Genomic DNA, 15,887 nt, shown 5'->3' on the forward strand with positions numbered 1-15,887 from the left:
GAAATTTTATAAAATGAAATTTCCGGATACCTTTTAATCATGTTATATAAAAAATGTTAAAAAAATATCATAAAATAACAATTTAATAAAATGAAATAAAAAAACATATGCAATTTTGTGATATCAAAAATTGTGAAACGTACGTAATATCGCATGTATGACAACACATGGATAATAGTGTGGACAGCTATTGACATATGTAAACCCGTAAAGAAAGGCCAACGTTGGGCTGGGCCGAGTTTATGATACTCTACACCACTTTGCCTATATAGTAGCGCTAAATATAACAAATGAACGTTTTAGGTGAAGATACATAAGAAGCTTTGCATCATGACTAGGCATTTTAATGTCAAATTTTAAGGAACAACGACGACAGGGTTTGATTGCGGCACTGGCATCCCTTTATGATGAGTCACAAATCTACTCTCTATCTACTCTCACCTTAATACATGTCAGTCTTCTACCGTGTTCTGCTAATTTTGACGGAGACATTTGTGTCTGAAAAGATATTCATCAAAAATATATCCTATTTGAGCTGATATTATACTTTTTTATCACAATAAACGTGAAATCGAGTGAAGATCCAAATCTGAACCGAGCTGATATTACACTTTTTTTAGCACAATAAGCGTGTTCCAGAACTGCAAGAATGTAAAAGTTTTTACTACGATAAACGATTTTCCCTTTATGATATCAAAGAAAATTGTAAATCTTGTAGATTCTTGCAGGTACTGGAACAGATCATTAATTTAATGGCCCGGGTAACAATTTTGTATGTAAACGAATTTGGAAAACAAAAACAACAATACGCTGCCTATCCTGTACCAACAAATTTTGTTTTTGTTTGTTTTATGTGAGAATTCATAACCGATATCAAAATGTCATTATCTAGCTAAACTGATAAAATTTGTTAACACTAGCACAACGCCAATCAAAGGTTGTTATGTTAGACATTTTTTACCATTATTACAAGTTTTATAATTTTTAATTCCAAAATTGGTTTGACAGTTCATTGTGCCAGCAGCTGTATCGATGCGACTACCTGTATTCTTCTACCACGGACAATACATAACAACCTATGGCAGAAAATTGTCTGTGCAAGTCCACGTCTTCATATAGCTCCCATATAACGAGGTACCATATTCGGTATTTTGGTGATTTTAGCGACATTGTCCACCGAATATTTTATTCAAGTTTCGCTTTTGAATACTGCAATGGTTTATGACAAAAGTTGCCTATGCAGGTCAAAGTCGTCGTATAGACCCTAATATAGCAGCTACATTTGGTATTTTTCAAAATTTTAACAGAATTTTTAACGGATTTTATTGTTTTTGATAATTGCCAAAAGCGTTCGAAATGGTGGAGGATATTCAAAGATCGGCCCGGCCGAACTTAAGCTTTTTTTTAAACTAACTGCATTCTTCTACAGATATTACTGGAGTTTGTAGTTCGAGGTGGAACAAGTTTGAATCCAGATACTTTTGTAAAAACATTTTTTCTTTACCTAATGGTGGAACTTACTCTACTGAGAACATTAAATAAAATCTGGAAATAATACAGCTGTTTTGTGCTACACTTTAAAACTGTTGAGAAATTTTTATATATCAAAATTTTGTTAATATTTTGTAGAGAGTATTGGGCAATTTTACACCTTTTTCAAGAAATTCTCTCGCTACATTATTCCCTCAATTTTCATTTTTCACATGGCAGCCCTGTTACAATTACGCAATGTGGCATCCTTTCGCCGCAACTGACGTTCGTTTCGTTGTCTAGTTGGGACGGCAAGTAGTGCAAGTAGTCGACTTTTCTCTTAAGGTTTTTTATTAAAATAACTAAATAAAAAAAAGTATTTTAAGGAAAAAATGTGTTGAAACTATTTGTGAAAGTGTCTACTACAGAGTGCTGCCGAAGAAAATGGCTTTTAATTACAATAACTTGGGCCAACAGGCTTTGGAAAATATGTGTAAGTGCATACAAGTTACCATTCACCTCGCCCAGAAAAAATCTTGTTGCGACAATCGCAAACACAATTTGTGTTGTTTCTTCCATACTTTAGAAGAAATGCAAGTTGTGGGGATTGTGAAATTAATATTTAAAAGTATATCAATGCATTGCTAAATGCTTGAATTTCTTTTTTTTTAAACTATATTTGCATTGAAAATTTAGTGTCGCCATATTCTTTTCTATTTTTGGTCATACTTTTTATGCTTGAATTTATCGTGGTGCGTTTCGCTTTCGTTTATCCCCATGTTTGTTGTGATCGCCATTTTCTACATATAGTTGGTTACGAATGTGGCATAAGGAGGATGATTGATATTTATTCGTTTTGTTTTGCTCTTGTAGTTTGTTTACATTTATTACTTGTTGTAAGTAAGAGTTGCCAGTTGTGTAAATTTTGTGTAAATTATTTATAACAAAGTATATGAGGGATCTTCAACTATATTACATATATCTCATCTCTTTTTATACCATCCACCTTGGAAAGGAGAGTATATTAACTTTGTCATTCCGTTTGTAACATCCCTAAATATTCGTTGTAGACCCCATAAAGTATATATATTCATAATCAGCGTAAAATTCTAATGTCCGTCTGTCTGTCTGTTGAAATCACGGTACAGCCCACATTATTTGATGTAGAGCTTCAAAATTTAGCAGAATAATTTGTATTGTATCTATGATGGTTGGTATTGAAAACGAGATATATCGGTTTACGTTTTGGTATAGCCGCCATTTTACAGTACCTCCCGATATGCGGTATTTTTATGGTTTTTGTCACATTTTTTCACGGATTTGTCTAAAAATAGGTATTTGTTGGTCATAATGGGTTCTGGCTGCGGTGGCGAAACATTGTATTGTATAGGTCCACGATTTGGTATAGCCCCCATTTAATGGTACCACCTGATATGCGGTATTTTTATGGTTTTTGTCACATTTTTTCACGGATTTGTATTAAAAATTGGTATTTTTTGGTCATAATGGGTTCCACGTTTTGGTATAGCTCCCATATAACGGTACCTCCAGATATAAAAATTGGTATTTTTGTGTCCTAATGGGTTCTAGCTCCGTTGCCGAAATATTGTATGTATAGGTCCACGTTTTTGTATAGCCCCATATAGCGGTACCTCCCGATATCCGATATTCTCATGATTTTGCGAAATTTTCCCACGAAATTGGTGTTTGTGGGACACAATGGCTTCTAATGCTTCCTTTACCTAAGGTGGAGTGTATTAAAAGTTTGGCCCGGTCGAACTTACAGCCTGTTCCACGATGTCGAAAGAACACGTTCGCACAACTTTTACACGACAAACAGCTGATTTCCGTTCCACTAAAATCCATCAGAACGAAAATTTGCACGAAAATCAAAGCGAACGAAAACGTAAGCGTTTCAGTGTAATTTTGCGTTCCACTATCTTTTTTCTTTCGTACGCATGCGAACACAAATGTCAAAATCAGTCACTTGTGTGTTTGCTGTCGAATGATAAAAATTAAGGAAAATTGTTTTAACATAAACATTTCTTGATTGAAAATGGAAAGAAAAATGTAAGTAAAAATAATAAATGCAATTTAATCTGTGAACAACAAATATATATTTTTTTTATTTTCTCAATTCCAGCACGAAAAAACTACACAGCTGCGGGCAATAGTTGAGTATATGGGGGAGAATCCTAAGTTCGCCAGAGGAGTGCCAATTTTTGGAAGCAGCAGGCAATCCCATGAAGACCATTGGAAGACACAAACCTAGAAAAAATCATTTTTTTATTATTTTAAAAATGTAAAAATACAATCATACTTACTGGTTGTTAGGTACTTCAAATAAATTCGAAGCATCTCTTAAATGCCTCCGTGGCACAATTTGAACCTCCTCCTCATCATCCATAAAAAATAGGGCTACAGAAATATTCATTTTTTTCTTTTTTAAGAACACAAATAATCTGAACACAATCACTAGAAATTTTATTTTGTTTGTTTATTTACAATTTGTTTGTTTACAACTGAACTGTCAGTTGAGACAGAGCCACTGCTGCTTTTTCGCGTTTATATTAGACATTTGGCGCTTTTTTTTTGCCTTATTTCGCGATTAATTTTGCCAAAAAATATTTTGCAACACTGAATCACGTAAGGCTATGCGAAAGAAAGAACGAAAGTTAGTGGAACGCATTCTTATGCGAAAGTGAGTGAGTAGCCTTCGTTCGCACAAATTTTCTTTCGAGATCGTGGAACAGGCTGTTAATGTTTTTTACTTGTTTTTAAATAAAATGTAAAATTTCTTCATCCATTTTTTAAATAAAATGTCTACTGACCTTGAAATCAAGGTAACCTATAATTCTATTAATGCCGTGAATAGTCCATGCGAACTTTATTCATTCCCAAGATTTGGCAACACTGAATTTTGCCTTTTTTTCTTTCTCTTTTATTTGTAAACAAATATGTAAACAACCCCCTCTAAAAACATATGTTTTTTGTTTATATTTACAGTGCCATTTTTCAATACCACTGCAGGGGCGGCGGGGGGTATGACCACCCCTCAGACTAACTTCATCAACCATTTGGCAGCGGCAATGCAAATGAACAGTAATCCAACGACCCACACTGCAACGGGACAACACAATACTTCTTCCACAACGGCTGCGACAAACAATTTCAATGCCAAGTCCATTTCGTCAAATATTAGACGTACACCGGAGCCACCACCAGCCCCTATACTGGGATCATTAAGCCCCTCCAGCCGGCCAATTAAACCAAATCAAGGTACAGCTCCAATGGATTTGGAAAATGATGACAATGACACCCCCTCCCCGGCAAACGCAACAGCAGCAATGATGGGTAATGATGCAAACCCTAACAAGATGAATGCAGCTGATAAGACAGCTTTAAATCTTGCCAATGGAAGTGTTTATCTAAATAGTTTGCTGTCTGGTCAAATTCCTGGCATCAATCCGGCGTTTATGTTTTTTCCAAATGCCGCTGGGAATCAGCAAACTGCTGCCAACAATTTGCTGGAGTCAACCACAATGATGGCTGTGGCCATGCAACAAATGCAACAATTCGGAGCCTATGGGAATGGAGCTTTAACAGATACAACAGCAGCTGCTGGTACTGTTGGTGGGGATGTGAGCAAATTAGGGCAGGTCAACGCCGGAACGGGTATGATATATGGCTATAAAATTTTAGAGAATATAACACCAATTTACAATTCTCTTCCCTTAGATAACGTAACTCCAGCAACACCTGTCAAGGAGATCATAAAAACCAAAAGCTGCATATTATTTCCACCAAATCCCTCAGCTCCACCGCCCACCATACGCGAAAGACCGCCCGGTTGTCGTACCGTTTTCGTCGGTGGTCTTCCCGAACAAATAACCGAGGAAATTTTACGTGAAATATTCGAAAGTTGTGGGGTAATCTCCACCTTACGTATGTCTAAAAAGAACTTTTGCCATATACGTTTTCGCAACGAGGAATCCATTGATAGAGCGATCTATTTAAGTGGCTATCGTCTACGTCTCAACTCCACAAGCACCGATCAGACTACAACATTTGCACGGTTGCATGTCGACTATGCCCAGGCCAGAGATGATCAGTATGACTATCAGTGTAAACAACGTCAATTGCAGAGGGAACAGAGACATCGTGAACGTATGTCGTTGGATCGGTTACGTTCTCAATCACCCCCACCCATACCGCACTATAGTGATCATGAAGCCTCTTTGGTGGCAGAAAGTCTACGCAGCAATGACACATTTATTAAGGGGGTGCAAACCCTCACCGTATGGCTGGAGAGAGGAGATTGCAATAAACGTAATGCCAATGTTTTCTATTCGATGATACAAAGCACCCACGCCCATGTTAGACGTTTAACGGCAGATAAACAAGTCTTGGAGGAGGATTTGCGTAAAGCTCGCGAGAGTTTTCGTAAACAAATGTTGGCCATGGCTGCACAATGTAAGTTTTTGATGGGTTTTTTATTTGTTCAAGGATATGTATGTTAGATTTATTGCCTCAAATGATGAAAATGTATTTTTTAGTTCTGTTGGTTTGTGTTGAATCAGAGAGTGTTTGTGTGAGTGCTTTTGTTGAAGAGAGTGTGATGAGTGTGGGTGTGTGTGTTTTGGTTGGATTTGTCTACATTTTATTAGATTAGAAAATGGTAAAATTTACAAGTTTTGAGGAATATACATATGTTTTTTTTTATGTTTATTGTGTAATATTTGTGCTCTATAGTTAGGATTAGATTTATAGAAGTCATCGGTTTTATCTGTATATCCTATACCGCACATTTTTTATGCCCTCAGCCATATGGCTACAGAAGGTATATATCATTTGATACGCCCACAACGTAACTAATCGAAATAACGGTTTTAGACCCTAGGTCTCTTTGGACCAAATCCGTTTCAGGACATTTGGAGTCGATCTAGCGATGTACGTGCGTCTGTCTGTCTGTTTGTCTAACTTGCTGTTGCGTACAATAACGCTCGAAGGGGTTATCCGATTTGATCCAAACTTGGTACATCTTAATATTATTGCCAAATTTAGGTCGATTTCGGAGATGGGCAATATCGGTCCACTCCATCAAGTACCTCCCCACAAAGGGTCATAATTTAGAATAATTAAAACTCTTATAAAATGTGATGTAAGTGTTCGATTGTCTTTAAATTCCGCACATCACAATATTTTTATTGAACCAATGTCTAATTTGAAGATGGAATATATCGGTCCACTCCTTCTGGAACCTCCCCCACAAAGGGTCAAATTTTTTGAGTATCCATGAACCTCATAAAACGCGGAATTAACATCCAATTCCATTCTAACTTGGTACATCTCAATATTTTCATTCACACAAGATCTGTTATAAAGATGTTAGAGATCGGACCATTTCTTTGGTACCTCCTCCACAAAGGGTCAAAATTTTAAATAACCAAAACTATCATAAAATCCGAAATAAGCATCCTGTTCTCTTCATATTATACACGTCCCATTATTTCTACTAACCCAAGGTCTGATGTGGAAATGGTACGTATCGGTCCACTTCTTCTGGTACCTCCCCCACAAAGGGTCAAAATTTTGAATGTCCCTGAAGCTCATAAAACGCGAATTTAATATCCGATTCCATTCAGACTTGGTACATCTCAATATTTTCATCCACAAGATCTGGTATAAAGATAGTACAGATCGGACCATTTCTTCTGGCACCTCCCTCACAAAGGGTCAAAGTTATGAATAATCAAAACGATAATAAAATCCGAAATAACTATCCGGTTGTCTTCAAAATACACACATCACAATATTTTTGTTAACCCAAGGTCTGGTGTGAAGATGGTATGTATCGGTACACTCCTTCTAGTACCTCCCCACAAGGGATCAAAAAACAAAAAAAAAAAAAAACACTAAAAAAAGTTAGTGAGCTGTAAAATATATTTTTTGACAGAAAAATTGGATGTGGCGTAGATTATTGATGACTTTATCGTCCACAAGAAGAAAGAACTTCAGGTATATTTCATAAACACGAGGGATTTCGGATGCATGCAGATAAAGTAGGAAATATATTGTAATTCCAAAACAGTTAGGAGTCTTATTGCCGTACTGCGTAGCGCAATAATATCTTCATATTATTGCCTTGCCATTGGTCTTATGTGCCCTATTTTATCTATTTGTGTCCTACTTTGAAAATGACGATTTACAATTGTCTCTGGATATCAAAATATTACACACTTTCTTAATACTGCGGCATAGGATATATAGCCAACTGCGTTAGATATTCGATTTTCTAACTCATTGCGTATTCAGCATAGGTTTAGAGCAGTATTCAAATTTAGTTCAATTCCACAGTACACACATCATTTTTTAAAGCAGAAACTCAGTCAAATAAAGGGCCCCATCCTGGGCCTTACTCAAACAAAGGTAAATTACAAAAAAAGAAATATCTTCCGCTCTAAATGTATTTCCCAAAACAACGAATTCCATAAAGACACACATACACACATAAAGATGAGGAGTGATGTGGTATTTTTGCTCCTCACAAACGCAAAAGGTTTGTAACATTCAAGTTCCTAACCACAAGAAGCCGCCGGTCCACAGAGCTCTCCAATTATTTTTCTAACTATTTATTGTTTTTGTAATTGTTTTTTATTTTATTTGTGTGTTTTTTTAAGTTGTGTATTATTATTTGACCTTATTGTAATTTTTTTATTGCCTATACATATATATAAAAAATATATATTATATATTCAGTCACTCAGATTGATAAAGTGTTTAATGCTGCTAGTCACAAGAATCAGAAGGTTTGGGACCATTTCACCAAGGCCCAAAGAAAAAACATCGATCAATGGAAGAAATTGGCCACGGTATGTATTTGTTTTTGCAGTAAACAAACTAAAAAAACTGTAAGCTTTTTTCTATCTCTCTCAAACATCAATTAACATACATACAAACATTTATGTGTACTACATCTTGTTTTTGTGTAATTTAACCTTTTTCATATATATGTCTCTATTTTTTTTAAAACATACGTGTTTTTGTAGAATAATTATCACTAATTTATAGTTGTATGCCAGCACTTATTTTTCGTATCTTAAATTTCGTTAAATTTTGCTGTAAATATTTCAAATTTTTTATATCAATGTTTTACTAATTATATTCATTTTATCTATCATTCTACATACATACATATATTCATAGTAACTCCTTTAATGAACCCTCTCTTTCCTCTTTTTGACATCCCGAAATATTTATTGAACTTTATAGGTTTGAGTCCTATAATTTACTTTTGAATATTTTTTTATTAAGTAGAGTGATCCTTGGAGACAAAATTAAAAGACGTAGGAGTCTAGTAGGCTCCTGTTAGAAATTTCATATCTAACAAGTAAAATAGTTCGACCCAATCAATCTACTTTATTTCGTTCGGAAGCCAGAGTGATTTCCACAGACGGACGGACATTGCAAAATCGACATAGAATTTTATGCTGATTATATATACTTTGTGGGATATAAAATGTATATTTCGAGGTGTTACAAACGGAATGACAAACTTAATATACCCTCCATACTATGGTGGAGGGTATAAAAACTTTGATTCTTCTTGTGGATTATTATACCATATGGCTACAGAGGGTATATATCATTTGATACGGCCAAAACGTTCCTCATTGAAATAATGGTTTTAGACCCTAGGTGTCTTTGGACCAAATCCGTCTCAGGACATTTGGAGTCGATCTAGCGATGTCCGTCCATCCGTCTGTCTGTCTGGCTGGTGCTTACGATAACTCTCGACGGGAGTATCCGATTTAATCCAAACTTGGTACATCGTAACGTAATTGCCAAACTTAGATCGAGTTCGGAGATGGCCAACTCTCGAAGGGAGTATCCGATTTGATCCAAACTTGATACATCGTAATATAGTTGCCAAACTTAGATGGAGTTCGGAGATGGAGTTCGGTCCACTCCTTCTGGTACCTCCCCCACAAAACATCAACATTTTCTAAGAAAAGAATTTACTACACAGAAAGAAGCAATAATCCGATTTTGCTCCAACTTTGCAAATCCTAAAATTTGCGTCAGTGCTAGGTCAGGTGCAAAAATGGACAATATCGGTCCACTCCATCAAGTACCTCCCCCACAAAGGGTCAAAATTTTGAATAATTATTACCCTTATAAAATGTGATGTAAGTATCCGATTATCTTCAAATTGCATACATTACAATATTTTTATTAATCCAAGATCTGGTGTGAATATGGTCCACTCCTTCTGGTACCTCCCCCACAAAGGGTCAATATTTTGAATATTCATGAAGCTGGTAAAAAACGAAATTAACATCCGATTTCATTTAGACTTGGCACATCTCAATACTTCCATAAACACAAGATCTGTTATAAAGATTGTAGAGATCGGACCATTCCTTCTGGTACCCCCACCACAAAGGGTCAACGTTTTGAATAACCGAAACGATCATAAAATCCGAAATAATCATTCGGTTCTCTTCATTACTCAGATCACAATGTTTTTATTAACCCAAGATCTGGTGTGAAAATGGGACATATAGGTTCACTCCTTCTGGTACCTCCCCCACAAAGGGTCAAAAATTTGAATATCCATGAATGCCATAAAACACGACATTAACATCCGATTCTATTTAGATTTGCCACATCTCAACATTTTCATCAACACAAGATCTGTTATAAATATGGTAGAGATCTTTCTGGTACCTCCCCCACAAAGGATCAAAGTTTTGAATAACAAAAACGATCATAAAATCTGAAGTAAGCATCCGGTTCTCTTCAAATTACACACGTCACAATATTTTTATTAAGCGAACGTCTGGTGTGAAGATGGGATATTTCTGGTAACTCCCCCAAATGGGTCCTAAATTCGCGTGATTTTGCTTTCTACTAAAGAAAACAATTTTTTCTGATAATTTTCACAAAAAATCTAAATTAATTTGTCAACAAAGGACAGTTTTGAGAAAAGTTTGTGGAACATAAGTGTTTCTCAAGCATTGTTGAAAAATTATATTTTTATAATATTATTCTCAAGCTGTATTGCATTTTTGGTATGTTGGGAATAGGGACACCAAAAAGAAAAAAAATATATTATAGCCTTGTTCTATCTTCTGTAATTGTGCCATAATAGCAATCATTCATCGCTACCGACAAAAAAAAAAAACAACCCTAATATCGCTATTGTCGCCTCGACTTACTTTTTCGACGACGACAATAGGGCCGTAATAGGGTCGCTTGCCTTCAATGGGTCATTGTGTTTTTAATTGACTAAGATCGAACGTGGCTTAGTCTCCGTAAAAAAATTTGTTTGAGCTCTGGGCTGGATAGGATTGCTTTGTGAACACAATTGACTAGTAAATTCCCGGTGTCTGGGCCTTCTTGCCTACGCTGATGACCAAAAATACAGCTTTTGTAAGGAACATTGAATAAATAAGAAGTTCTCAGTGTTTTCCTTTTATTTATTAGATTTTAAGTGGCTATATCATTGTTTTCTTCCTTTCTTTATTCAGTTCATTCTTAATGTAATCTGAAATCTAAACTAAAATATTTTATGTAAGCATGTTAAATTCACTGGCATTTTGTGCACATATTAATCCTTTTACATTTAAATATAATTTTTATCTGCATTTTCTAAATATTAGCACCATTTATCACATGTAAATTAAAAATCAATTGTCTTATTTAATGTGTAACCTTTTTTAATTGTGGAATCGAAGTTTAAAATAGTTTGACAAAAAGTGAATGTTCTCATGTCAAAAACACTTTGACTCCCCACTAAATAACTAAATATTGGTTGTTACACACCCTTCATTATACCACACATTTTATATCATTTAGATATTTGTCTATAATTTGTTTCAAACTTAATGTTATTTCAAATATTTATGCTATACAACAAAGAACAACAATTCATAAATAATAATAAAAATGCTTATATAATTAACTTAAGAAAAGTTAAAAGAATGTTTGGTCAATTGGTAAAAAAACAAAAGCATTTTTCTGGTATATATTTTGGATAAAAGTTTTCTGTAACAAAAACAAAACAAAAAAATCGTCTTAAAAAATCTCCAATGCTAACAGGGCATTAATTTTCCCCTCTAAAATATAATCTCCCACGTTTTGACAAAAGGTAAGTAAGGCTACGCCGAATTGTTAATAGAAAAGGATAAGAAAGAAGGTATATTTGGATTTAAAAATAGAAAAAGAATAAAAAAAGTTAAAGGTTTTTTTTATTTTTTGGATAATTTCGCAAAATTTTTCCTATAACTATTTTATACATAACCTTACTATTATGTAAGCAGTCTTTTGTTTTTGTTAAACCAAATGTATGCCGTTGCAAAGTCAAATAGCATTAACACACGTTCTCTTTTCAAATCGTAAACATTTAGGAATTACGCTCCATACAAATCGACGATGATGAAATGGAAATGTCCGATGAGGATCGGGATTATCAATCGTCATCCAGTGCCAAGCGCAGGCGATTTGACAGCGATAACCTGAAGGTGAGTCACATACACTTTACAAAATTGTCCAAAGGATTTCAAATATTCCAATTTAATTTCAGGAGGAGAATGATTCTCTACGCTGTCAATTGGAAGCAATGCGCAATGAAATGAGCCTTGAACGCACCGATCTCAAGTATAACAGTGATTTTCGTGAAAAGCAAATGAAAGTTCTCCAGGAGACCATACGCAATATGCAAACCCAGTTGTTGCAGACGAAAATGCGCGAACAAAAAGATGCAAAACACATTGAAATGTTGGAGAAACGTTTGAAAGAGGCCGGAGTCAAGCAGCTGCTGCTCAAGACCAAAATCAAAGAAACAAATGAAAAGTTACGCGATGCCATGGGAGAGGTGAAAAAATATGATAGCTCAGAAGTTATTGACATCGATGTGGACAAGAATGAGGAGGAAGAGGAGGAAGGTGGGGATGATGATGAAGTGAAAATTTTGGAAGTCAATCAGCCAACCAATGCAAGTGTAATGGAAAAAACACAGCGGAAAATTATGGACGATGTCCAGTGTGTCGAAGATAAAACTAAGGAAGAAATTCTAAATAAAGCCGAGGAAAAGGAACCAGAAAAACTGCAGCTAGAACTAAAGGTAAGTGGAATTTTACAGGGTGAGATGAAAAAACTGCAAACAACTTCTAAGCCACTCGTCCGACAGCTGTTAAAATTATTCCAGTGACAGCTCATTATATTGTTTACAAGCGTATAAAAGCATTTTGGTGAGAATTTTCCAGCAAAAAAGTTATTAGTGATGGAATTCAAGCGTGATAGTGTGATTTCTTTTTATTTGGCTGGAAAACCACGTTAGAGCACTCCAGCATTTAGATGTGAATAAATCTTTTGTATCTCGTGTTATCGCTCGTTACCGTGATACTGGTAGCGTAGCCCGACATATGTCAAGGACGTGGACGGAAGAAAACAGCAACATCAGCAGAAATGGTTCGAAAAATAAAAAAGCGACGGCTTGATCGAAACCTGCATCGCAGTGGTCGAAAAATGGCTCATGAGCTGAACATATCGCAATATTCCATTCGGCAAATATTGAAAAATGAGCTCGGGGTAAAGCCATTGAAATTCCAAAAAGTGCAAAAACTTACCCGCCACAGAAAATAGACTCAAAAGAGCTAAAGAGTTGCTTCGCTTGGCCTGGTCGAAAGTGGTGATCTGCCGAATTTGACTTTCTTCGATGAGAAAACATTCGTTGTCCCGCAGTTTGTAAACAAACAAGATGATCGTGTTTACTTGCCAAAGAGGTCAGCTGAAATTGTGCACATTCGGTTGGCCATCGGAACTCAAGCACCGGCCATGGTGATGGTTTGGGCCGCTATAACAGCCGATGATCGCTCTCCGCTCGTATTAATCGACCGTGGCATCAGAATAAATGCCGAATATTATCGCGGAAATATTTTGGAGGGTTTATTAAAACCTTGGGCACCCAAACATTTTTTACCGCAGACCTTGGACATTCCAACAGGCCCCAGCACGCACCACCCAATGACATTCCTCACTTCATTTCCAGCGCACAATGGCCACCAAAATCTCCGGATACCAATCCGTTGGACTATTGTGTCTGGAGTATTTTAGAAAGCAAGGTTGGCACTAAAAAATACCAAAGTGTCGATCCCCTCAAGCAAGCGCTTCGCCGGAAATGGGCCAAAATACCGTAGAGCAACATTCAGGCACCGTGTGACGGTTTCATTGACCGTTTGAAAGCCATAATTCGTGCCAAAGGTGGTCAATTCGAACAAATCTAAACTTATTCTAAAATTTGATGCTATTTCCGACATTTTTCCTCACTTTCAATAATATTAAAAAAATGTAAACATTATGGCGTTTGACTTTTTGTTGCAGTTTTTTTTTTATCTCACCCTGTATATCATGGTAGATATATTTATATCATCCCTTATTCTTTCAGTCTCCCCAACCACCCCCGCTGGAGGATGCAAAAATTATTGCCTTGGCTACAGCGTATCTTCTCATTCAACCTCTGGGATCAACGGCCCAAGACATATGTTCTTACATACGTAACATTTCGCAACAAAGCAACATACAAGCGACTCGCATAAATGAAATACTTGCAAAGTATGAAAATCTCTTTGAAAAATCTCAACAACAAAACGATGCGTCTTCTAGTGATAATGCTCATACAATTAAGTGGAAATTTTGTGGTCTGTCAGGAGGAACTCCTGCTGTTGTGGCCAGTAACGAAGAGATTGTTTAAATTATTTAGTTTTAGAGGCATATTTTTTAATTGTAAACAATCAACATAATGATGAGACCACTTTTGAGATTAACATAGGAATAAAATTTAAATTATATTTCTATAAAAAAAAACGATACAAATGAACCAAAAAACAATTACTATGAAATTAATTATACAAAAAAGTGTGGATAATTATTACTCAAATACTAAGGTTAACAAAATGAAATGTTTTTCTAGTAGATGATTTACTTCATATTTTATCAATGATAATTGAATAAAAATTATACAAAACAATGCAAGATAATTGAGTTTTTAATAAAAAAATAAATATATAAATAAGAAGTAATAAATAAGATAAATAAAAAATACATAAAAGAAAACAAAAATGGGCCTGAGAAACCTCATTTAAAAAATAATAGTTTGGGCTTGAGAAAGAACAGCTGTGCTCTACCATGTCATATATAAAAAGTCGACATGAGATTATAAGTTAGAAAGAAAGTTGGGAGTTCATTATACACAGGCTAGGGATATAAAGAAAATAAAAGAAAATTCTTTTCAAAAGAAAAAAAACTTTCAGCCGACAGGTCGAATGCCAAAATAAAATACTTAGCAAAGGCGATGGCACAACCTAATGGTCAGTCAGTAGTAAGGGAACTTACATTGGATGTCAGCAGGTTAGCTAGACCATCGAAAGTGTTAGATCATTGGAACCGATATGAGCAACTGCCGTCCGTCTGTCTGGCTGGTGCGCGCGATATCTTTCGAAGGGAGTATGCGATTTGATCCCAACTTGGTACATTGTAATATTATTGTCAAACTTAGATCGATTCCGGATATGGGCAACATTTGTCCACTCCTTCTGGTACCTCCCCACATCAGTGCTAGGTCAGGTGCGAAAATAAAAATATCGGTCCACTCCATCAAGATTTTGATTAATTATAGTTCTTATAAAATGCGATGTAATAGTCGGATTGTCTTCAAATTACACACATCACAAAATTTCTACTAACACATGATCTGCCTGGAATATATCGGTCCACTCCTTCTGGTACCTCTCCCACAAAGGGTCAATGTTTTGAATATATAAAAAAATAACGAAATAAGCATCCAACTCATGTTGAAACACACAAACATTTTTGCTAACACAAAGTCTGTGGTGAAGATGATGCACATCTGCGAACCCCTTCGAATACCTCAACCACAAAGAGTCTCAATTTTCAATACTTTTATCTGTCTGAAATAAGTCAGCTATTCCTTACAACTTGCTATATCTAAGTAATTCTCTCAACCTTGCTCTCAACCAGAATATGGAATTAATGATTTCGCATAAAATTGGATATAAATGTTAGATGGTCACATGCGATATTTATAAGCGGTTCGGAAGTTATAGTCAAATTTTCGTTTTGTTGGACCCGGATTTTTTTTATATAACCCCCAATAAGTTGAAAAAGAGCCCATTATGGGGTTCAACAAAATAGACACACTTACTTTTCCAAATTGTGCTAATACCTTTTTCGGGTCCAGACATATTCTCTTCTAGGTACGTTCAACCGGCTACGCGAACTTAAGTTTTCCCTAAATTTAACAGTTGTTGTACGTAGCCTGCCTTCGGCCGGGGCTTGAGAGTTTCTACTCTGAGTATGTTCCACACCGGTAAACGCGTAACCAGAGTTTTCTA

The 15,887-nt window shown here is 35.7% G+C and overlaps 1 protein-coding gene and 2 long non-coding RNA genes across 3 annotated transcripts; 2 read left to right on the plus strand and 1 right to left on the minus strand.

Moving 5' to 3' along the window:
- The first annotated feature begins 1,775 nt into the window (after positions 1 to 1,775).
- On the plus strand, positions 1,776 to 14,340 carry LOC101895743 (ecto-NOX disulfide-thiol exchanger 2). The gene is made up of 8 exons (XM_059129131.1): positions 1,776 to 1,794; positions 1,857 to 1,963; positions 4,477 to 5,145; positions 5,209 to 5,943; positions 8,230 to 8,342; positions 11,883 to 11,996; positions 12,059 to 12,598; positions 13,922 to 14,340. The coding sequence occupies exons 2-8, from the start codon at positions 1,915 to 1,917 to the stop codon at positions 14,225 to 14,227; spliced, it is 2,526 nt and encodes an 841-aa protein (XP_058985114.1). The 5' UTR covers positions 1,776 to 1,794; positions 1,857 to 1,914; the 3' UTR covers positions 14,228 to 14,340.
- Positions 3,253 to 3,858, plus strand: LOC131805658 (uncharacterized). The gene is made up of 2 exons (XR_009343744.1): positions 3,253 to 3,540; positions 3,614 to 3,858. It is a non-coding gene; the product is annotated as an uncharacterized LOC131805658 (long non-coding RNA).
- On the minus strand, positions 3,587 to 4,237 carry LOC131805659 (uncharacterized). The gene is made up of 2 exons (XR_009343745.1): positions 3,795 to 4,237; positions 3,587 to 3,738 (listed from the first exon to the last, which is right to left on the minus strand). It is a non-coding gene; the product is annotated as an uncharacterized LOC131805659 (long non-coding RNA).
- Positions 14,341 to 15,887: the final 1,547 nt, after the last annotated feature.

This window comes from Musca domestica, unplaced genomic scaffold (genome assembly GCF_030504385.1).
Source record: "Musca domestica strain aabys unplaced genomic scaffold, Musca_domestica.polishedcontigs.V.1.1 6, whole genome shotgun sequence".
Taxonomy (NCBI): domain Eukaryota; kingdom Metazoa; phylum Arthropoda; class Insecta; order Diptera; family Muscidae; genus Musca; species Musca domestica.

Excerpts from the sequence above, each read along its gene's own strand:
- LOC101895743 (XM_059129131.1), top strand. The coding sequence starts at position 1,915 with ATGGCTTTTAATTACAATAACTTGGGCCAACAGGCTTTGGAAAATATG. Across the intron at positions 5,146-5,208 it reads GCAGGTCAACGCCGGAACGG|ATAACGTAACTCCAGCAACA; the intron begins GTATGATATATG and ends CTCTTCCCTTAG. Across the intron at positions 8,343-11,882 it reads AATGGAAGAAATTGGCCACG|GAATTACGCTCCATACAAAT; the intron begins GTATGTATTTGT and ends GTAAACATTTAG.